The sequence below is a fragment of the Symsagittifera roscoffensis genome, chromosome 3 (genome assembly GCF_963678635.1).
Source record: "Symsagittifera roscoffensis chromosome 3, txSymRosc1.1, whole genome shotgun sequence".
Classification (NCBI taxonomy): Eukaryota; Metazoa; Xenacoelomorpha; order Acoela; family Convolutidae; genus Symsagittifera; species Symsagittifera roscoffensis.
Window position 1 is genome coordinate 41,266,550 of NC_087064.1, and position 24,701 is coordinate 41,291,250.

The 24,701-nt window shown below is 35.6% G+C and overlaps 1 protein-coding gene across 1 annotated transcript in view; it reads left to right on the top strand.

The window, feature by feature from the left end:
- The window catches only part of LOC134841108 (radial spoke head 14 homolog), a 147,388-nt gene that overhangs the window by 117,790 nt on the left and 4,897 nt on the right, over nt 1-24,701 (top strand). The window contains exons 4-7 of the mRNA XM_063856892.1: nt 550-761; nt 17,283-17,431; nt 17,821-17,937; nt 18,301-18,412. Coding sequence (XP_063712962.1) covers nt 550-761; nt 17,283-17,431; nt 17,821-17,937; nt 18,301-18,412 — 590 coding nt within the window. The remainder of the gene's footprint in view (nt 1-549; nt 762-17,282; nt 17,432-17,820; nt 17,938-18,300; nt 18,413-24,701) is intronic.

Sequence of the window (24,701 nt, forward strand, 5' to 3'; positions counted from 1 at the left end):
AAGAGAAGAAGTGACAAAAGAAGAAGGTGTAAGAAAATGTTTTTTTTTATGGGAAAAAGTCTAGTTCCGGCTACATGACGCTTGTTCTCACAAGTGTAATCATAAGCACTATCATGAAATAATACTTGTTTTTAAATGAAACCATGAACTCAACTTAATCAACATGCGTTTCAAACGGCAGTTAAGATAGCACTTCGTCCAGCAAATTCTAAAATAAGTATGCAAAATATAAAGGCAAAAATATTTGCATTTTCAAACAGTGTAGGTCCTGGCCGTTCCCGAGCTAATCATCTGATTCAAGTAAAGCAAGAGCGGCAAATGAGCATGATCAGTCGTTGAGTTTTAATTGAAAGTGAATCAAGCTGTCAGACGATTCATTGATTCGGTTAGACAAGTTGTTAACTTGAAAAAAGCCTGGGTTCCAATTTAGAAAAGGTTTCAGAACAAAAATTAGCTCATCAGCTAAACAAGCTCACATCAAACAAACAGTTGAAATTACCTTTTGCTTTATCCAAAAACTGTCTCATGCAATTGTGGACTTTTCACTAGGTCACTCGGTGGGTCGCAATGCATACCTGGAGGAGGACGTGATTGGTCCGATTGCGGAGCTGTTTGAGGACTCGAGTGACGTGGTGAGGAAATTCGCCCACCAGGCGATTGAGATGGTGGCCGAGTTGGCCATAGGGGCACAGGGTGTGGTGGATGGGAACCTAGTGCCAATTCTAGTGGCCAAACTGAACGACGAGACAGACGAGATCAAGGTACCACTCAAATACCCTTTAACTAAACAATTGGCCAACTTTTACAGACCAAGTCAACCCATAAAACCACAGTGGGACAATTTATGAATAGCTTTGTAGGCTATCATCTTTAAAAACAAAACCAACGCACCAGGAAGTTATCCGTAGCAATTCAGTGAACACTGTAGCCTAAGTCGTCTGCACTAGTTTTGCACTTTTTAAATAGTTCACAGCTAGGAACTCTCAAGGCCTGGTTTGACAAAAAAGCTCGTAACACATTTTAGTTATGGAAAAGGCTTATCACGCAATTCCATAGAAAAGAATCGAATCAAAATAGAATGACTACTATTTTTCATTCTTGGAATTGTATGGCTAGCATTTTTTCATTATTCTACGCTCAAATTTCATAATCTCTGTGTTGAAATATTGAAGATTTTAGCGTGAAAGTTACATTGAAATGTTTCATTACTTCTGGAACCAGTTCTGGACTAGTATTTATAAACCAATTATTTTATTGATAAAACTATCCCTAAAATATTACTAACTAACCAATCATATTCCATCACTATCATTGACAATTATTTGTAGTGCTGAAACTACTTGTAGTTTCAGCACCAGAACAATTTTAATAAATCTTAGACTACAGTTGTTCTCCTTTTGGACAAGCTCAAAGACTAGCTCGCAAAAACCAGTATACTCTTGATCTATTGAGACTAGGAGATGTAAGAGTAAGATTAAGATTGGTATTAGACTAAGAAGTTGCACAAACCTATCCGGCCGAAAATAAGATAGGGTGACGGTGTTCCTTATGTGAAATTACTCTATGAGTATGCTACCTCTGGCATAAACTCATCCGGTGCGACCAAAAGTCTCGAACAAGACCTTGACTAACTTAGATTTAGCAAATTAGAGTTGAAAAAAGGCCAAAACTGCAAAATTGCAAAATTGCAAAATGTTGGATGGAATAGACAATTTATTTGACATGTCTCTACGTGTCAATGAATCGACGCCAATATTTCAAACAATACGAGAAATACCAGGTATTGAACGAAGAACAAGATCACGGCGTGAACGTCGATTGAATGACGGACCAAAACACTACACTTCTTCAAAAACCTACTTGGTGCTTTATAACTATATTATAAAACGATATTAACGAATGATAAAAATTACACAGGTCATTTTTTTCAAACTCTGCAGTACTTTAATTTTGAAAGCATTTGTAAAATTAAATTTTAAAATTTTGTTAACTAAAAAATACAAATTAATTAGTAGGAAATTTTAACGTTAGTTTTATCAAATTTATAAGAAAATTTCTTCCTTCTCAAGAAACCATTCTTTCATCATATCCGCTTCATCGCCTAAAACATATCCAAATTTGATCAAAAACTAAGATGATTCAAAATTTTAACCCTTAAATTAATTTTAAATCTATATTTTTTTCTTAAACTTAACAATAAACAGTTCTTTAATTAAAGACGAAAGGTACGATCTCGTAATTACACCACTGAAACAAACGTAAGGTCATATTAGATCGAAAATACAAACACGAAAAAAGACAATGGTAGCAAAACAAAATAAATTTTAAAACGAATCTTTTCAAAAACACGTAACGCAGTTTCGGAATCAGACACAACTACAATATAAGAGCTTCCTGACCTAAAAGATTAGATATATAAAAAAATCCAATAGAACAACAGCAAAATTTCTCTGACTCAGAATCCACATCACCATCATCAAAAAAAGCAAACGCAGTATAAAAAAAATCATACATCATTAAACCGGTACGACTATATAATTAGAATCAGCCAATAAGACATATTGAAAAATACACATTAACAGCTTTAAGATGAAAAATTGATGCAAAACGACAAAAACTTTGATGCTGACTCTATACTTCTTTTTATTATTCATCCACTCAGTGATCCCGCTCGAGGACAAGTACAATTTTGTCAGAACTTAATTGCAATTTTATTCAAAAAAGGAAACATTCCATGCACACAGGATTTCCCGAAATACGAATTAAAAGACAAATACTTGATCACTATAAAAAAGTGATCTGTAGTATAACTTCATATTACGAAATATTCACTATTGAAATTTTACCATCACATCCAAGTCAAACACCGCATCAAATATAAAACAGATGACATAGATCTAGAGTTCTCAAAAGAATACAACTGACGTTTCAAGTGCTGCAAATACTACTGTTTCTGTACACACAGATTGTGTAAGAGTTACTCCACTTACTATTGATGCAACACATTTAAACTATAATACAATTTTCAATGATAGAACTGGAATTAGTCTTAATTCATGATTTACTAACAGACAAGAAACCCTTAATGAAGCAAAAACTCATACACAACAAGGTAATCAAACCCCATCACATTTTATTAACAAGGAAATAAGTGCAACAAGGCCTACAACAACACAACAAAGCATCTCTACATCCTACACTTGAAAAAAATTACCACATAATGAAAATACTCCCCTCCCACAGACAACCTTCCAACCAACAGTAAAACTATCTGTTATGCCAAATTATTCACATATGGATTACCAAACATAGAGATCAAAAGACAAAACACGACAATGAAACAAGCAGAAGCCTCTGAATGGAAATTGGTTTTTCAACCCACAATTATAATTTTTTTTACCAATAACAAGATAAACAGACCAATAACAAACCCCCCCCCCCACACACACACACGCCATCAAAATCAATCACAAAAACAATAATACAACCAACAGATGCCAAAACAAGCACTCCACTCATTTTTCTCTATTGACCAACAACAAACTACAACAGGTCGTAGTGAAATTTATTCATTTTTTCAAAGAAACAAAAATATAACAAAGGAACAATTTAGAAGAAAACAGCCACACTATTCAGTAGTTGAAGACTATTTGAATTAGCATCAACAACATTATATTCATCTACAAAATAACAACTGGAATACTGATCAACCAGATAATATTTACCAACCTGCTATTTTTGAACCTTATTCACATTCTGAACAAACACGACAACCAAGAAAACCTTTCCCTCAAAGACAAAAAACAGCAGGATATAAAAATAGTTTACAAAAACAAAATCCTATAAACGCAAAAGGTTATCAACCTAATCAAATGCGAATGAAATTCCATTACCATATTATCTACAACAATACGAAATTACAAAAACCCAACTTACAATTTTTACACAAATACCAAAAACAGCAAAATCAATTCGAATGACAATGAATCCACACTTTAAGGATGGATCATCCATATCTTCGAAAAAACTACTCACGGTATTCAAAGGAACAGACGCTGAATACTCAGTAGAAGATTATTTAAGTGCAGTCACAGTAAATTTAAAATTTAGGCCCAGAACCACCAAATACACCACTCCATCAAAATTGGATACAAAGACGTGCAACTCCAATCCAAACTACACTTGATGTTGCAGCTCAAAAAAGGTTTTCAGTTTAACTTATAGACATTAACTCAGAAAGAAAAAGATTGACACAAGATTTTTCAAAAATGTTTGACTCTGAAATAAATGAACAACACCAAAGAGTCCGATGTAACAAAATCCGTAGACTCCCCAACGAGACATTAAAACAACTCGCAGTAACAATTGAAACGTTAAAAGGAAAAGCATACTCTCTCATTACGCATGACTGGACTACAAAAATACAAAAATAACTGAAATTTTAAGGATGACTCCAACACCACAACTAGGCATCATTGCAATAAAAAGGAGAGCATCACATCCATCATCAACTCGAGAACCTGACATAGTTTTGCGAAATCTAATAGATGAGCTAGAACAAGCTGATGTTACTATGAAATTAGAAGAAACATAAAATTTAAAACTACAATAAGTAAACATTATCCAGACAACAACTTCAAAAATCAATATTGATCATGACTCTGATAATGAGTTAGCAGAAAAAATCACCCGGATAATAAACTTCTATGAAAGAATTCAAATTTCAAATTTAAACAATCATTCAAAAAATGGTGGAACTATTGTCGTAGATATGGACAAAGCATTGCTGAATGCAGACAAAAACAACAGGATAACTAAAACAAACCACAAAAACACAGAAAACCAAATAAGTTTTTTTTAGCAATACATGAAAATATCAAAATCTACCGAAGAAAAACATTCAAAGATAAAACAGCTCAGAAAAACTACTTCCAGATAGCTACAACAATTACAGATCACAATCTCCTTATCGAAACAAAATTCGCGGAAAATCTCGTCGGGACTGAAGAAGTTCATAAAGTTATTCACAAAACAGATATAGAAGATCAAATAGTTAAAATAATCAATATCGCAATGATTACTCAAGATCAAACTCAAATAGAAGTAATTACTCGACCTATAATGGTAATCGTTCTTATTCAAACTGTCGAAACAGATACTATTCTAGAGACCGTTCGAGAGACCGTTCGATAGATAGTATTCTAGAGACCGTTCTAGAGACCGAAATTCATCATACAATCAAAATCAAAATTATTCAAACGGTAGGAACCGAATTTATTCTATTAGGAGATCACGAAACTAAGCTAACATTAGACCATATTACAAAACAAAACATAAGTCAGTTACCAGATAACTCTAGGAATCGAAATAAAAACTACCCAATTAGACATAGGAACTATTCTCCATCACCCCATAGAAACAATCCTCAATATTCAAATTCTTGAAGTCAAAACTACAGAGGTAGTACACAAAAACATCCAAGACAAATTAATCAAGTGCAGTCAACAGAAAACACCCAACCAGACGCTCCCGGTATTGACAAAACAGCAAACTCGGAATTACAGTTAAATCACATATATTGTGAAACTACAGATGACGAAAGTGAGACAGAAAATACAGTTTAAAAAACTTGCTTTACATTGGAGATGTTTACTAAACACCAATCGATTCGAAATATTACCAAAACAATGCAATCAATTCTAATCTCGAAGAACCAAATGATAGCCAAATTACTGTTAATTAAACACCACACGATATTGATAAATTTTCAAATATGAATAATATATACCAAAACACGACAAGGTAAATACAACCACCCAATAAAAAAGTCTGCACAATCTTACTTCTCTTAGAATGTCCAAAAATTCAGATTTTCAATCACCAGACCTTGATATTGATTTCCTAATTGATTCAGGAGCAGAATCCAATATTATAAACATTCCCACATGGAATGAAGTTCAAACTCTACCTCCAAGGTTTTCTTCTTCTTAAACCTCAAATGAATAAGCCACCGCACAAGGATCAAGTCTTACAAACTATGGAAAAATACAATCATACCTTGTTCCAACCCGAACATTGGAACAAAATAGGCTTTAAAAAACCCTTTATACAAAAACTCCACATAACAAAAATAAAACACAAAATTTTTGAAAAACCGTTTATTATAAAAAAAAAACTTTCCCCCTATTAAGATCTTGAATAGTGGATTACACTAAAAAAGACAAATATACAAGATTGAATAATACGTCTCTAGCACTTTTCCAAAGACTCATTAAGCAACCTCAATTTTTCTCAAAATTTTACCCCATATATAATCAACAACGCAAGCACTAACAACCAGTATCCGGTAACAATTATAACTTTTTAAAAGTCAAATACATCATTATATTAATGATCAAAATAAACAAAAACTATACATGTCTGACCTTGAATTTCAAGGAAATTCATATATTTTTAGAGTAACAAATTCAGCCATTAAGTATGCAAAAGACACAATTTCAGTCATAGTATCTCTCCCTGTAAACAACAACTCACCATATAAAATCACACTAACCTAGGATTTATAGAATATTGCGAAACAAATCCATCAGTCCATCCGACAGAAGAAAAAGCATTTAGAGTAAATAACCTTCTAAAGTTACTGGATATTTGTCAATCAACCATTCTTATATAAAAAATATCTGTTAACAATATTACAAATGATTCTAAAAGAAATGCAGACTAATTCACAAAACTTATTATTCTGAAACTCCATTTCAAATCTCAAATTGTACAAATGAACAACAAAATTTTCTCACAATGTTCAATTTTCAACATTCTCAAATCAATCGAAAAGAATCTGATCAATTAGCAAATCTTTAAGAAAGTACCGAAGGGTTCAAGCTATGTCTAAACTTGATGTTCGTAAAATACAATCACCATTACAGCCCCCCCCCCCCCTTAAACTTGACGCAATTTTCAAAAAGCAACGAGCAAGTTAGGTACCAATTTACTTACAAAATAAAGTAAACAGATTACTCGACATTCTGGAACAATATGAAATCATATCACCAGTAAAAAAAACATAAAAACCACCAAAGCAAAAGGTAACATTTTCATGAAACCCGTTATCATTCTCGCTATATGATATCTCAGTTCTTTAGTTGATGAATCTAAATGTCATTGGTCCATAGAACCAATCCAAGTAATACTCACTAAATTAAACGGAAAGTATTATACTACTGGTGACGTGAACAGCGCATAAAATCGCAGCGACTTACACAAGTCGTTTTTGGAAACCAACAATACTAATTTACTAGACACTTCGATGGATATTCTATAGGACTAGCAGTATTTTCAGCTTTTAATATCCAAATTTTTGAACCACTTATTCTTAGTAATAAAGTTATCACATATTATGTTTTTATACAATCACAAACAAAGCAGGACATGTTTAATGTAGGAGAAAAATAGTACCAAACTTTAAAAAAAGTAAACATGAAAGCAGCCCCAGATAAATCACAATTGATCCTCACTCAAGTTAAATTCCATTAAAATCACGAATAGATGCTATATTAAAGCTTCAACTCCCATCTAATAAAAAAAATCCAAGAATTCTTTAGAATGTTAAACTTTTTGAGTAATTACGTTTATAAAAGGCAACTGTATCTAAGACCATTTTTTAAAACTCTAAGACAACAAAATAATTTCGGATGGACATTGGAACATCAAAAACATTTTGACGAAATGAAAAATCTTTTCATAGAACAAATATCGAATATGATCCCAGATCCAGATCCAACGTTCATTGCCATGTGTGACGCCTCACATTTTGGAATTGGCGCAGCACTCTTACAATAAAATAAAGGTGCAAACAAAACGGACCTTATATCAGCAAATTCAAGACTTTTTACACAAGCCGAATTTAGACTCTCTACACTTATGAGAGAATGTTCAGCAATAATATATACACTCTCATAAAACGAGTTTTTAATCCTTTAATCATTTTTAACATCCAACTGTTCAATTTACAGATCATAAACCAATAATTTTTCTGTTTACACAAAAATCAAAACCAAACCATAGATTTTATAGATTTCAACTTATCTTAATGAAACTTCCAAAGCTACATATAGTGTGGACAGCAGGAAAAAATCTGGCTTTACGAGACACATTTAGTCAAAATACATCACTTGAGTTAATAATACGGAAAACAACCGTAGAAATACCGCAAATTATAAAGTTCTTCCCTGCAAAAGACGAAACATCACCAAGACTAGAATGCAAACACCGATCCCGACATACGCAAATAAATAACTTGGAACATAACGAAGTACATTTATTGGGAAAATCTACATTTAAACCAATACCATACTCATCATGGATCAAAAACAATACACTACAAGAATCACCCGTACAGAATTTATATCGGAAAAACCTAATCCCTTCAATTAAAAAAGAAAAATTAAGTAGTAGCATTAATTTACCAGAATCTCCTGATTAAAGTACCAAATATACCATTAAAAAATTTAATCTAGAAGACACTTTTGACAATTTAACTCTCTCGGAAAATGAATTTCAGAACCTCTTTTTACCAACCACAGAAACAATAACACTAGAACTACTACAAAAATATGAAAACCATGACCTCGTCCTCAGAAAACTTAAATTCTGTCTTAAAATAAAAGAAAACCTACAAAAGCAGATATCACAATCTTAGGAAATAAAACACTATTTAGATGTTTTCGGAAGTTTCACAATACAAAACACTGATCTCTTGGAATAACATACTCCAGAAAAAAAGTACCCTGTCTACCATTAAGCATGATTTTAATAGCATTCCAGAATTCACATTCCTTAAACACAAAAAAGCCTACAAGATAAGAAAAAACATACTCAAAAACTATTCAAATTTTCTACTTTCAAAACGCACCGATTTGGATGAAAGCTTATGCAACGATTGCGGAACGTGTCAATTGAATAAACCAAATCCGCATCAGATAAGACTCTAAAGGACGAGGTTATCATTCAATACATTTGATACAAAAAGCACTATCTTGCACTCTTCAGAACTAAAAATCATACATAATGTTAATATTTGATGCATTTAGCCACTATGTAGCACTCAACCCTGTACCTCATTGCAATGCTTATTAAGTATAAACAACACTTTATGAGCACTGTATAGCCAAATCTGGACTACCAGAAATCCTTTTCACAGATAAGGGTACTGAATTCATAAACAATTACATCATCACATTATGCCCTCTCTCAATTATTAAACATAAACCCCGAACCTCTCATGCCCCATGGACTAATATCTTAGTCGAAGGTACGAACCGTTGCCTAGAAGAATACCTTAGATGTCAATGGAAGAGATACCAAAAATACCGATTGGTCAACTGACGTAAAGCAATTCCCATTAGCCTATAATTGACAAACAGCAACAACTCTAGGAGTACTCTATAATTCACAAATAATAACAACTCTAGGATTGTCATCATATGAAAAGGTTTTAAATCAAAAACCACTGATACCAAAATTGTTCACAGCAAACTGCTCCAAAGTAAAAAATATTTCGACGAAATAAATCATTTCTCAAATCCTTCTCTCCGGACCAAATGAACATTCTTTTTCATAAATTTTTGCCGCACCTTTGAAGTTTTTCACTTCTCCATAAAAACCTACTATAACTTCCCAAAAATTCTTGATCACCTCCTCAGGTACGAAATTTTCACAACGTATTAAATGTTACGACATTGATTTAATAAGGAAGACAACTTTCTGCTTTTTGTAATTTTTGTCACTTTTGTAGCTGTCCTTATTTTAACAATTTGCACATGTATGAAAAATGCAATTATTATTTTTGCAAAAATATCCAAAATTGCAAACCAACAACCGACTAAACAATTCCCACCAACCACTACATCCCATGAACACCCGTACACCATCAACATCTAGTCAAACAAGCCATCCCCAATCATCTACACGTATTTCATTTCGAGAAAATCCCTATACATTCGAAGAAAGACACGCATCATTATCCGAACCTTTAATAGCAGCCATTCGTGAAACACCCCCAAGTGAACCACAATACGAACCAACATACACCAATCACACCTCACTTCGACAAGATCTCAACAGAACTAGACATCCAAGCCAAAACCAAAAGTTGACATCCACAATATTATCTATCCCCGAAGAAATCGAAACTTTGCAACACCCAGAGTTCATTTTAATATACCTTCATCACCCTCTTTGACCCCTTTGGACCTTTCTAGCAATATAATCTAAAGTACTGACCATCACTACAAACAATTTCTCAACAAATTACCCCAATTATCCCATCGGACTATTTAGGATCAACACCAACTTCCGAGCAAATTCGTGAAAATCTTTTTAATCCCCCACGACAACACAACGTCATCCACATTGGATGACACAAGCAATCTACCAAGGCGAACCGAAATTAGTAAACGACCCCAACGATATTTCATCTGACACCTCTTTATCATTGACAGAAATCCTATCCCTACCATCAAACCCTTCAAAAATAAGTCAAACACCAACCACTACGTTCCCCCCAAATATACCTTTACGATTAGACTGGAATACGTTTGTAATATCCCTCTTCTATTTGGCCAACAACTTGATATTAACAGACTTCATAATTGGGCACTCAACAGACTACAATATAGAAACATTATTCACGAATAGATACAGGAACCTAATATCCAAATACTTACACAACGTAACTTAACTCTTAAATTCGAGAAAATAGTGATCTAAATAATTTAGTTCATCAACCATTACCTCTAGCGCCACAAAACATAACGGCTCAATCTTTACCCCATTCATCTATCACAACAGAACGTATCTATAAATACGATAGATATACAAAAAAGATTATACGATATAAAATATTCTACAATCCATATTCAGGTGTATCTTACACGTGTATCTTTTATTATATTTTTTCCAAAAAAAACCTTTCCCCCCTAGTAGTCTTAGAACACACATCTCATCACAATCTTTCCCTCCAAACAGGACCACAAGACCTCCTAGTTACACATTATGATTGTGAAGAAAACCAACAAAAAACACTACATAAATACGCAACTAATCGAGTAACACAAAGTGAAGCCGAACTACAAAACATAGAATCAACAATTATAGTAGCAACAATTTACTCGAAAACGAGCTACAACTCTAACAGGATATAAGTTTACAGCAAAATTCTCAGAAAAGAAATTACATTGCTCGGAAGTCTCAAATGGAAATAAAAAACACACTCGATCACGAATCCTTTTACCAAAGTAATAAAGAAAAAATTTTGCATCTTGACCATCAAGATTGCAAAAATGAATTACAACGATTACAAATAACTACAAATAAAGGCACAAATTGTAAATTAATAAATAGTCAAGTCTTATCAGACTCCGTGCATCAGGCAGAACTTGAAATATACCAAGGTCATTTTAAAATAGACGATAATTACCCGTATCACGGCTCAGACGGACCATTAACTTATGACTTACAAAATAAAAATTGGATAACACACATAGGATTTAATAACCCCTCAAAATGTAAAAATTACTCAAAGAACCAAGGCTACTAAGAAACAATGCTTTTTTTTTATTGGAAAATCCAACTGGAAGAGGTACAATTTACAAGTGACTTGAAAGAAGATACTATTCTATGTCAAGGAAAACCCTTACCTTGAAAAAGCCAACCCTGATAGAATTAGATCTAACAATCAAAATTATAGAAACTATTGATGGTAGTGAAAACAAGCTAACACCTTTTTAATATTACTCTGAAACAGAAGTCGGTTGTTAATGTCCAAAACCACTTTTCAAATCACAATATTCAGAAACTCCTGTCAAATACAAAAGAGGTTTCAACATGAAAACAGGAAAATTAATTTTTAACCCAGCACAACCACATCAAAACCGCATAGCCAAAACATCTTACATCCCGGTACTATTTTCTAAAAAACAGGAGATCCTAGCGGATATCTTCGCCCAAAAGATAAAAATAGCAAATGATTGCTAGAACTCTCACTTATGAATAACACTTACTTTGGTGCAATCCATTATGATATACATCTTGATATGAAACTAGACTATACAATAAGAAAACATTTTCAAGAAATGTCAATATCTGAAGAAGAAACACTTCATCATTTATGTGAACTCGAACGAACACAAACACTACAACCACTCGCGTTAGCAGTATTAAATCTAAACCTATGCAGGTTTTTTTCCAGGCAATAGATCAAACTTCATTGACTATGAAGGAAACATTCTCTGGTATTACAAATCTACTGAAAAAGTTTCATCGATATACGTTTTTGAAGATGATACAAAAAATCTCTATATATATTTTTAAAAACTATGTTTTGTTGATACATTGTCACGGTGCACTTATTTTTAGGATACAGCGGTCCCATGTGGATCTGATAATTGCCACAAGGTTGTACAGCTAAATCCAAAGGAAGAAAAATATTATCTTCATACTCTATACCCTACTCTTATGCCATCATCAAAAAAATTTTCACAAGAAAGCATAATAGCAATCGCCCGTAATCCTAACATAGACTGACCATCAATAGGTATTTATCCCAGATCAGATATACAACATCACATTCGAACACAACAATTTCAAGAACTCCTTTTTTCAGATGGACACGAATCAAAGACAATCAACTGATCAGAACTTCCAAAAACTCGCTGAAACCGAAAGTTTATCAGATATTTACGCACAAGATTATAAGGATGTTTTAAGGATAATGGAGACTATAAATGTCTTAACGTAGGAAAATACCGTTCGCAAAATAATTCACCAAATAGTATCTTTAATTTTGCAGATCTAATAAACAAACTCGTAGCTTTTCTAGGATGACCCTAATACATATTAGAAAAATTGACTATATTATACGCTATAATTGTTTTTTTTTGGATTCCTTTTTTCTCACAATTGAGAGGAATCTACAACACATGCGCAAATTATACACGAGTAAGTAAACAAGTAAGTGGAGCATGCATATTTTGCAAGATTTTTTGGAATAATTTCTTCCTTAATAAACAAATTTCTACTCCATGCTCAAGTTAGCCAACACAAAAATAAACTATCTACAACACTAAATGCATATCATACTTCACAAGACCATATAAATCTAACACCGACAGCACCATCACAGTTACATCAGCTACAGAATAATCACTTTTTATCTAAGTACCACGAATTTAAAGGAACACATTAGCAGTAACAGAACAGATTTCTCGAGGTCATAGCTACCAACAAAGCCCAGTATCTCATTTAGAACTCCACCATTCAACCATTGATGACACATATGAGCAGATTGTAGAACAACCATGTACAACAAATTTCCGTTCTCAACTTAACCATCTTTTTAGCACACGATGAGCTGACAGATTGGATCCCTCAACCGTTAACTTTCTTATCCATTCAACCTTCAACGCCAATCCTCCGGCATTTCACTTTCGGGCCTGACTTCTTCTCCCTACCCACCTTTTCAACTAACTCACCACGCACAGATTCAGATGATTCAACACAAACTATTTTTAACAGTATATCGAACTTTAACAACTCCGATGTAGAAACTCACGATGAATTCCTCCACTCAGAACCTAGCAAATCTAGTTTTTCACAGGCACTTTTCCAAATCCTCACTTCCCAACTTCCCAATGAATCCTCTCCAGCCCCCTCTTCCTATACTGACGCCACTCCTATTCTTTTTTCGATGTCCAGCGACCAACTTGACCCACCTAGCACCATGTTATATAACCAGTTAGAGCATGAATTAGACAACTTCATAACACTACAGCAGCACACTCATACCACAAACAACCTAACAATTCACCAACTAACACACTCTACTTCAACATCACAATCCCCAATTCAATCAGCAAATGCAGAACCTACAAGGGGCCATAGAGTTTTTAAACACAAACACCCTAACGCCACACCACAACTTCTGATTAGCCGACCTCGATTATACCGATTATATTCTCTTCATCCACAACATACTAACACCAAAGAGTTTTAAATTTATAACTGACCATTTTTCCCTGAACATACTTACTATACGACCACTAACTACAACAAACTGAAACTTGTTGATGAATATGGCCTGTTTCCCACACTTTCCTGAACTTCATACTATCACTTTACTAACCCATTAGCCCTTCCCTTTTACAACACCCCCGTAGACATCAAACTATGCAAATCCCGCCCCTACAAAGTAACCTTTGCACTTAAACTAACCTTCGGACTAAACCAAACACTTAACACATTCATAGCACAACGTGCAAATAGATTCTCAATAAACCTTTTTGATCACGCAATAACATGCTCCATGGAAAATACCCCAAATGAGGACGACCCTAATGTTAACCCACAACTAACAGAAGGTTTTTTTAATCCGAAAATGTAGTTAACCTTGATAAAAAAATACGATAACTTTATCGCTACTGCAACAACAAACACTAATGCATACCTTAATAAATTTAATCATTTTGAACTAACTTTTCTCTTCCTTACACCTAACGAATGTAACTCACGCTGTTCGCATGAAATCATGTTACGATCAAAATTAACACACACATATACATTTAACAGTTTCATACAACATCTTTTTACATCTAATACACCAACAAAAAACCCACAACACAGATTTACATTCATTAACTCAAAACACACTTCACCATTTTTCCTAAATTTCACTTAATGTATAAAAAAAAAACACTTATCTCCACGGCATCCTCCATAATTATGATCCTATTCGACAAATGTGTATGTATTGCCCTCTAACCAAATACTTTGATGTTGATGACGCCCGCCCACTAATTGTCTCCCACGAATATATATAGCCCATTGAAGTCACACCACTAGAAATTTCCATAACAATAAAAATACCCATTAATTAGATAATTTAATTCAAAACACACGTCATGAATTCTTTCTTGATAATGAAGAACTAAAGATCATCACAACGCTGGAGCTTCTCTGGCCTCTACTTTAAAGTTATAACATCATCAGCATACTTGCGAAACTCCTCACATCATCCGACACAATCCAAAAAAGTTTCCTCAGTGGACTTTTCACTGATGACGACCCTTCATAATCATGCATTAATTATTTCAACTAATAAATAAAACTAAACACTCATCATTCTTTATAAATTTCTAATTTTCCTTTCTAAATTTCACCGATCACTCATCTAAAAAGAAGAAAATTCAAATAAAAAATCAAAATTCTTTTTCTAAGCCTTTCAATTCTATAATAAAAATTAATTAATAATGCAGTAAAATTCGATACAACAGCAGTATAATAATAGCTCGGCTGTAAACTTCAGAAAATTACAGCAGTAAATTCATAAAAATGCAATTAAATTATAAAAAAACTAACCTTTTTATGTCACGCTTTTTTTGTAAATTTCAATATCTCTTCACTCCCCCACAATTTACACACTTTTTCCACCAATTTGCACAAACTCGCCTTCGAAGAATTGTTAAAAAATGAATTTTAAGTTTCAAATCTAACTGATAACAACTATAACTTGTTTTCACACGTTTCAAACTTTCCTCTAAACCGGTTGGAAGGAACTATAAGAGTAAGCTTAACCTGACCAACGCAGCCTGCTAACGCCACACAACCACAAAACTAATAGCATGAAAAAGAAAGAAAGCCCCACGGTACCCAAACCGGATCAAACCCAGATTGAAACTGGATAAAATATTCTTTTGAAACTCACTTGAAACCAAATGAAACTTTAGAAGTCAAAGGAAAAACCCAAAACACAATAATCTACTTTTGAGAAAAAGATACAATCAAAACAAAAAAGAGAAAAATACCTGATAAAAAGAAACAATAGTTTGAACACAATAAGAGACTCTGCCCAAAGAGACGGTGAAATTGTAACCCACTCTAGCCTCACCGCCCAGAACGCTGTCGCTCGAAGTAACTGCCCCCACCATGTGCTACGACCCCGATACTCTTTTTTTGATTTGAGTGGCTCCAGGGTGAGCAAATTCTCAAAAAAACCAAACTAAATAAAAACGCTATTGCGAAAACAATTAATAGAAAATTATAACTAAAAACTGACTTCAATAACACGATTTAGTTATTGCAATACCCCCACCGTAGCACATGCTGGGGGCATTGCTCACCCTGGAGCCCTTCCTATCAAAAATAGAGTATCGGGGTCGTAGCACATGGTGGGGGCATATATAAATGTAATGTAAAAGATTTCTTACAGCCAATGTAACGAGCAGCAAAGGAGATGAAAAATTGATTACCTTCCAACTCTGGAATGGTAAATCTATTGGACTGTTGCCGTAGTCACTATCCTCAAAGGATTTAAACTATGGACTAAACATCGCAACAAATGAAACCATTGGAAGAGACCAATGGTCAACTCGATGTTGATCTCACATACCGACCCTAGTCACTTGGCACTTCACGCGGAAAAGTCAAAACTTCATCTTGCAAGTAGTCTCGCTCTAAGCTTAACGAAATTGATACATCATTGCACCGATCTAAAATCTTGACACAATCACTCAAGAAGACCCATGATCAAACGAGACCCACTTTTGGAACACGAACAACTGTTCTTCTCTTCTCTACACAAACAAACAACTTCATCTCTCCTCTCTTCACGAAGTCAGTGCTCCAACTACTGAAAAGAAAACTACCCCAAGAATAAGAAACCTCGCCATCCGTCCTTCAATACAAAAAACAATTTAAAAACTAAAAACTCTCTAAACCCCGGATGGGTGGAGCCAGTTCTGGACTAGTATTTATATAAACCAGTTTTATTAGTGATAAAACTATCTCTATATAATTTTACTAACTAACCAATCATATTCCATCACTAACAGTGACAATTATTTGTAGTGCTGAAACTACTTGTAGTTTCAGCACCAGAACAATTTTAATAAATCTTAGGCTACAGTTGTTCTTCTTTTGGACAAGCTCCAAGACTAACTCGCAAATACCAGTATACACTAGATCTATTGAGCCTAGGAGATACAAGAGTAACATTAAGATTGGTATTAGACTAAGAATTTGCACGAATCTATCTGGCCAAAAATAAGATAGCGTGATGAACAGACGGTGTACCTTATCTGAAGTTACTCATAAACTCACTTCCCATTCTGCAAAATAAAATGCACAGTTACTGTAAAACCATAAAAATTAGCTCTCATAAATATTGTTTTAAGTACGCTTTTAGTCATACAAGTCACTGACTGTTAGAAATAGTTGATATATATGTTCAGGGCTCCATTCTGGACACGCTTCATTTCTGTCTGAAAGTGAACACGGAGGATGCTCTCAATTCAGGCGCAATGCAGGTGTTTCATAGTCTCCTTGACCATCATGACCCACACATCAGGGCTAAAGCTGCAAGGGACATCATGGATCTCAGGTATGGCCCTGAAGAGTCATGGTCTGACTGCTTGGATGTCAAAAAAATCGAAACAGACCTCTTTTGAAGTCGTTTTCAACTATCTTCTTTCCTCTCAAACTAATTAATTCGGCCTTTTCAAATAGTCATTTGGTGATCATTTGATTACTGTTTCTGGGTCGATCTCAATAAGATTAAACAAGTAAGCAGTCGTAACTCCAAAGAGGTTTTGGAGAACCTTGACTCTTAGCTGAATATTTCAATCTATCGGAAGAGAATCTTTTGCGCTCAAAGATTAGCAAAGTTTTTCAATTTAAACTGAGTTGGAAGGCCTTTACTTGGTCTATTGTGGGAGATGGATGTTGAACTAAATTGGTCCAAGCTATTTATTTTTTGTGTTGTTGTCGTAGTGTTCCCCTGGCGGGTAAAGTGAAAGCGCACGAGGTGGGCAGTATGAAGAGACTGATTGAGCTGATGGCGGATGAGGAGCCGGAAGTGAGGGCCAACTGTGCAGCTGCCATCATGTTGTAAGTATCATCATGATCGACCAACAGCCATGTGAATGAATGATTTAGGCAGAAAATCGTTCGCATGCTACTGCTACGAGTTATCTTTTTCAGCCAATCAGAACAAAAAGTTTTGCACATTAAATTATTGCATCATAAATGGGCTTATTTTCACAGGGACGTGTTTCATTTGATTAGTTTAGGGAAAATATTTGATCACAAGATCTTTCCCTCTTAAACTTGTAAAATTATATTTGGCGCCTAAGAAGCCTTCAGAGAAATGGCATGAATGGTCTACTAAAATTTTTAGCCGTAAAACGGTAAGAAATTGTCGGCCAAAGTGCGCATTGGAGATTTCAAGTGGGAACGCCTCTAGTGTTTCAGCATTGCGATCACTACCCAGGGAAAATACCAGGCCATAGAGCACAATGCGATCGAGACACTGCTGCTCAATCTGGAGGATACTCACAGTGCCGTCAGACTCAACGCCGTCAAGGTAATCAAACGCCATTCCTCGCCACTTCTTAAGATGGCCATTGAAAGTGAGAAGACAAAGGGCTAACATACCATCTGTTGATGAACATTTTCCGGTGGAGAACGGGTGTTGTGACCTTAAGTATGACAATACTGGTAACCCTATAGTACCTGCAGCACCAAGATAACTTTATTAGATATTACAAGTCTCTCATAAGTTTCATCGGTGGTGTCGTCAAAAACTAGAGCCCTTTCAATCAATGAAACTTCAATAGTTTCAAATAAGAAAACTAGTTTGTCTTGAATTTGATTGCGTGCAGTATTGCACCGAGAAAAACGCAAGCTAGGGGGTCGCCAGAAAACTTTTTAAAAACCAAAAATGCGGGCATGAAACTATCGCAAACTCTTTCAGGCCCGCAATTTGGTGCTAATTGAATCAAGGTCTCTGAAATGATTCAAGAACATTTCAGAGCAACTCAAAAGGTTCCATCGATTAACCAAAAAATTTTTTTAAACTTTACAGCATTTTTTTGGGTCAACATCAGAATTATTCGTAAACTCGATAATTATTTCAAATACTTTAGTAATTGTGGTTTTGCGCGGAGAGGAATATTTTCTCCTAGCAGCAGTTTGCTTGTGTAAAAAACCGTTTAAACCAATTTGTCCTTAGTAGAGAAAATTGAGCAAACGATCACATTTTCTGTTACTTGCAAAACAGCACAGGCAAACTTAACGCTTGGTGTACGTTGTCGAGTTGAGCCTTTAAAAAAAATTTCAGACGTTTTGGGGCCGTGGTTTTACCGCCGAAACCTCAAGACACTCCACGTGTTTTAATTAAATCGTTGTTTTGTCATATATAATTTTGTTTGATACTTTTAGCGAACTCAGTAGTCGGAGAAATCGTTTTTTTTTGCTTGAAAAAACATAGCCAATCGAAGATTGGAAAAGAGTAATGAACGCATGTTTTTCGGCGCCATTTTCACGTTCGTATTTGGAGAGTGCTATTTACGTCACCTTCAGCAGATGAATTTCAATTGAACTCAAAAAGTGCTTTATACCTAAGTGCATCAACATCTTGACTTTTTCCTGAAAAAAAAATGAAAAAAAAAATCAGCAAGACCTATATAAGAGTCTTCACTACGTTCATTACTCCTTAAAATTGCTGACCTGACGTTATAAGAATTAGCTAGTGTTTACAGGGAACTGTAAATCGGAAAAAAGACTCCATCATAATTTTTGTTCGGTGTTCATGGTGTTTGTGATTGGCGCACAGCATAACATGACAATGTCAGAAAGAAATAAATGCGTCTAGTGGCTATGATCTAGCAAAATTAACTTGATTCATGTTTTCCTAGCAATCACAACGGTTCAGTGGAATCTTTAAACCAAAAAAAAATATATATATCCTTGAGTCCTTTTTTATTTAGGAAGCCTCGTTTTAGCGTATATAACTGACATCAACCATGCTATTGAATGACTGTTTGATTGCATGAATGAGTTTGCTATTAAGTACTAAAAAGAAGTTGAAGTTGCGATTAGGGTTTCATAGAACTTTATAAGAGTTATGAAATGCGGGTCAACTTGTCAGGATTTAATTAATTAAGGAAGAAAAAGACTAGGTACGGTATATTTGACTAGATGCGGTAACAGCTAAGTAAATTTGAATGATGTTAAAATGTAGGACATCCCGCAAGCTATTACGAGTTTTTCTTCTAAGCCGCAGAATAGCGATAAAACTTTATAAGTTATTTCAAGTCTATGATTAATTAGACAAAAAATGATATCGGGTTAATTTTTTAAAAAAAACTGACACAATTTCAATGAGAACAAAATTTTTTAATAGCAAACTTTTTGAATTTGGAGAACAAGTTATGCACGTGTTTTGTTAAGCAAGAAAAAAACCACTGCAACATCGACAACTGAGCGGACATTTTATCTCAAGCAGTGCTCGTATTTGGATCAGAGCTCGTGTTTGGAGCTGAACTCGTGAGTTTGGAGCAGAGCACGTGTTCGGAGTACAGCTTATTTGTGGATTGGTGCTCGTGTTGGATGCAGAGCCGGTGCTTGGAGCTCGTGTGTGTTTGGTACAGAGCCGGTGCTTGGAACTCGTGTTTGGAGAGGAGCTTGTTTCTGGAGCAGAGTGGCCAGTGCTCGGGAAGAGTTCGAGTTTGGTTCGAGGAACGCTCGTTTTTGCAGCAGAGTTGGCTTGCGGAACAGAATATCGTTCGTTGTACTGAGTGTGACACCAGAGATTTCATAATCTCGGAGTTGCTGCTTTTGGTTTTCTTTTCTTCGTGAAACAAGAGGTTTCACTTCCACGGTTGTGCTTTGATTTGATATCATGAGGAGGACTCAGAGAATTATCAAACCGCCTAGTTATCTGGGGTATAATTCTGATTCGCAGCTCAGTGTTTCCAATACCAGCGGGTTTGAAGTGGAAGACTTGTTAATATCACAAGATAACAATGACCGCGTTAATGTTACACCGACAAGCAATGTCGCACACAGGATTAGCCATGCAAGACCTGCAAATAGAAGATGTGGTACCAGAAACTGATCCGAATCTTAAAAGCCATGACGAAGACATAATGATGAAAGCATTCGGTGCGTCACTTGACAAATCAACTTGTCTTGATCATTCGATTTGGACTGAAAGATGATTGAAAAGTGTACTTTTGCCAAAAAGACTATATACTTTGCCTAATGGTAACACTGGTAGGAAGTACGTAGACCTCCTGACCCATGAACTAAAGCTTCTTTCTACCACGGCTGATTCCACGTCAGAAAGAGTTCTGGTGATGAGTCGTGTTTTGTTACAAAGAGATCCAGTGATCAAAGCATCAAAAGACATTCGAACACTTTTGGACGGCGCATTGAAGAGTGGAAGGAAAAGAAATTCGACAAGTTGTTGGCGCAAGCAGTGAGATGTGGCAAAAAGAAACAAATAAATCAAGATAATTTGGACGACAAACATGTCTCGAAAGTGTTTGCTTCATTAATGATGAAAGGCAAAGTAAGAAGTGCTATGCGGTGGCTCTCGGAGAGAGCAAGCGGGGGTGTGCTTGATCCGATGCAAGAGGTGAAGAAAGGTGTGACCGTTTTAGAGACTTTGAAGTCAAAGCATCCAGAGCCAAACAAGTCACATCTCTCTTCTCGATTGTAAGTGCCAGTTTTACCCGATTTTGAAGATGTTAAAATCAGTTCTGCTTCCATTGAAAAGACGACACGTTCTTTGCAGGGCAGTTCGGGAGCTTCGGGAACAGATTCTGAGATTGGCAGACGGTTTTATTACGTCATGGGGCTCACAGTTCACACTTGAGAGACGAAGTTGCAACTCTCGCCACAAAAATGTGCAATCAAATCTTACCATGGTCGAAAGTGCGAGCACTGGTTTCTGGAGGATTGATTGCGCTTGATAAATGTCTTGGCGTGCGACCTCTTGGCATAGACGAGTGTCTACTGAGAATAAATTGCAAAAATGTGACTGAGTTCACGAAAATTGACCTTGAAGAAACATGTTCAACTGATCAATTAGCTTGTGGGCTGAAAGCTGGCGTTGAAGGTACAATTCATGCGCTCTCTGATGTTTTTGATGACAACAAGAAAGATGGCTGTGGCATGCTGTTGATGGATGCATCAAATGCTTTCAACTCGCTCAATTGTGAAACAGCGTTGTCGAATGCTCGAATATTGTGGCCTAGATGTTCTAGATTCCTCTTCAAAAAATACAGAGGTTTCGCGTCGCTTTTTGTTGCTGGCGCCGATGAAGTGATATACAGTAGGGAAGGAACCACACAGGGAGACCCACTGACAATGTTCTTCTATGGTGTTTCACTTCTTCCCCTGATTCGGAAGTTAAAGGATCCGAACAATGTGTTACAAAGTTGGTATGTTGATGATTCTGCGGCCATAGCAAAACTCAAGAAACTGGAGATATGGCTCAAAAACTTGATTGAGGAAGGTCCCGCCTTCGGTTACTTTCCAGAGCTTTCCAAAAGTTTTCTGATTGTCGATAAACAATATACTGAAGAAGCGCATCATATATTTGACAAGTACTCGATTACTATAGTGGAAAAGAAGAGGTTTTTGGGCGGTTTCATTGGAGACGGAAATGAGAAGGACATCTACCTAAAAAAGAAAGAACTTGAATGGGTAGACAAAAATGAGAAACTTTCTTTTGTGGCAAAAACAGAACCACAATGTGCTTTATCAGGACTGACTATGTCCCTACAAGCGGAATGAAATTTTTCCCATCGTGTTTTGGGTGATTCTAGTCAGCTTTTTCAACCGCTAGAGAACCTTCTGATGGAGAAATTCTTACCTGCGATACTTGGAACTTCGTCGATTTCATCAATGGAGAAACGTCTCTTTTGTTTGCCAGCAAGAAAGGGTGTTCTTGGAGTGTCTAACCCAACCAGTTTTGCTGATGAGTCTTACAACACGTCACGGGAAGCAGTTACGGTTCTTTATGATGCTATTGTTGATCAGCACGGTTTTTCCCATGGAAACCACAGAAAGCAAATGTCTCGATCGCGAAAAAAAAACATCGAATAATGGAAGAAAAACATGAAGAGTTGTTGGGGGAGTTATTGAATGAGCTATCTGCAGACCAAGTTCGAGTAGTAAAAAGAATCAAAAAAGAAAGCTTGTCCGCCTGGCTGACAGCGTTACCGATTGCTGCAGAAAACTTTGATTTTTCGGAAGTGAAGTTTTGGGGTGCATTGAGTGTCCGGTATAACAAAAACTTGATAGCTTCGCCAACTTTTTGTGATGGTTGCCAGTCACCGTTCACCTTACGGCATGCGTTAGCGTGCAAAAAAGGTGGTCTTTTAACTTTACCGCACAATGAGATTAGGGATGCTGTAGGCGACTTAGCTTCTTTAGTGTGGAAGGATGTACAGAGAGAGCCTGTTATTAGAGAATACAACCCGCAAGATGAGACACCCGCATTAATTGCAGATTTGTTTTGTCGTGGAGTTTATGTAAGACAGGGAGGAGCGTCGTTTAATATTCGTTTCTCTGACACCGACGCCATCTCCTATCAGATCACAAGCCCCATGAGTGTTTTGCACTCAGCAGAGGTTGAGAAAAAGAAAATATTCAGACGCGTGTCAGGAAAGACATGTTTTTCGCTCCTCTTGTCGTGTCTGTTGATGAGATGCTTGCTCCAGAATTTACAAATTTCCTTCGGAGAATAGGAGAAGCATTATCTACCAAGTGGGAGAAACCCTATAGTAAAACTATGAACTGGGTGAAGTGCCGGCTGTCTTTTGCCGTGCTCCGTGCTTCCAGTGTGTGCTTCCGAGGCACAAGGACCAAGTGGAGGAGTCTTGGCTGAGACCATGATTTCTTACACTAGAGAAATACTTACGGATGTTCTACAATGAATGAATTTGGCTAGCTATGTGCAGACTCTGCTAGTAAGGTAAAACGTGGACCTAAACGAAACAAAATGTTGAAAAATGAACCAAATAGATAATTGACTGATTTCCATTTGAAAAAAAAAATTTAATAGCAAGAATTTAGTACTCATATTTGGTTAAATATATCTACTATTTTTTAACCTAAAGCAAGTGGTCCAAAAAACTAAGGTTCAAATTAAAATTTGAATTATAACATCTCCAAAAAATACAGGTTGTTGCACTGACTTCTGATACGAAAGTAACGGAATATTTGTGCTCGGGGTGGGTTTTTTTTCTTCAGACAAGTTTTTCTTTTTAACTAGCCATTTTGACAGCATTTTTGTTTATCATTCAAAAGGTATTGTTGTCTTGAGCTTAAACTTGGAAAAAAATTTTACCGGTGGACGTTTTTTGTAAAGTTAATGGGTTTAAAGATTGCCGATTCGGCGAATTTGGGACAATTAACTCGCAATATGTTTCGCGCTATTAACGCGTAAGCGGATAATTAATCCGTCTGAGAAATCGATCCAAATTGGTTGAAAGAAGCTCATTTGCCATAATTGATTTGTTACAAAAAGCGAAATCTATTGTTTTGTTTTTATATGGCTTGTGGGGGATGATTGTCACGAAAAAAATTTCAAATATTAGAAAGAAAAATTTTTCATTTTTTTTTATTTCATTTAATTTTTTTATGTTGTTTATGTTATTACTGCTCCATAAACCTTAAAAGGCAGTCGGAACATTCAACGCTTCGTCCTGATACGGACAGTCTTGTTTGTTTTTGGATATGCAAATTAACTAGAGCAGCAAAACAGCATAACGTAAAAGAAAAATTTCGTCTATTTCAATGCTCAAAAAGTTCATTGACTCAAAATAACTAATCCTAAGGGGTCTTAGATTAACGAACAG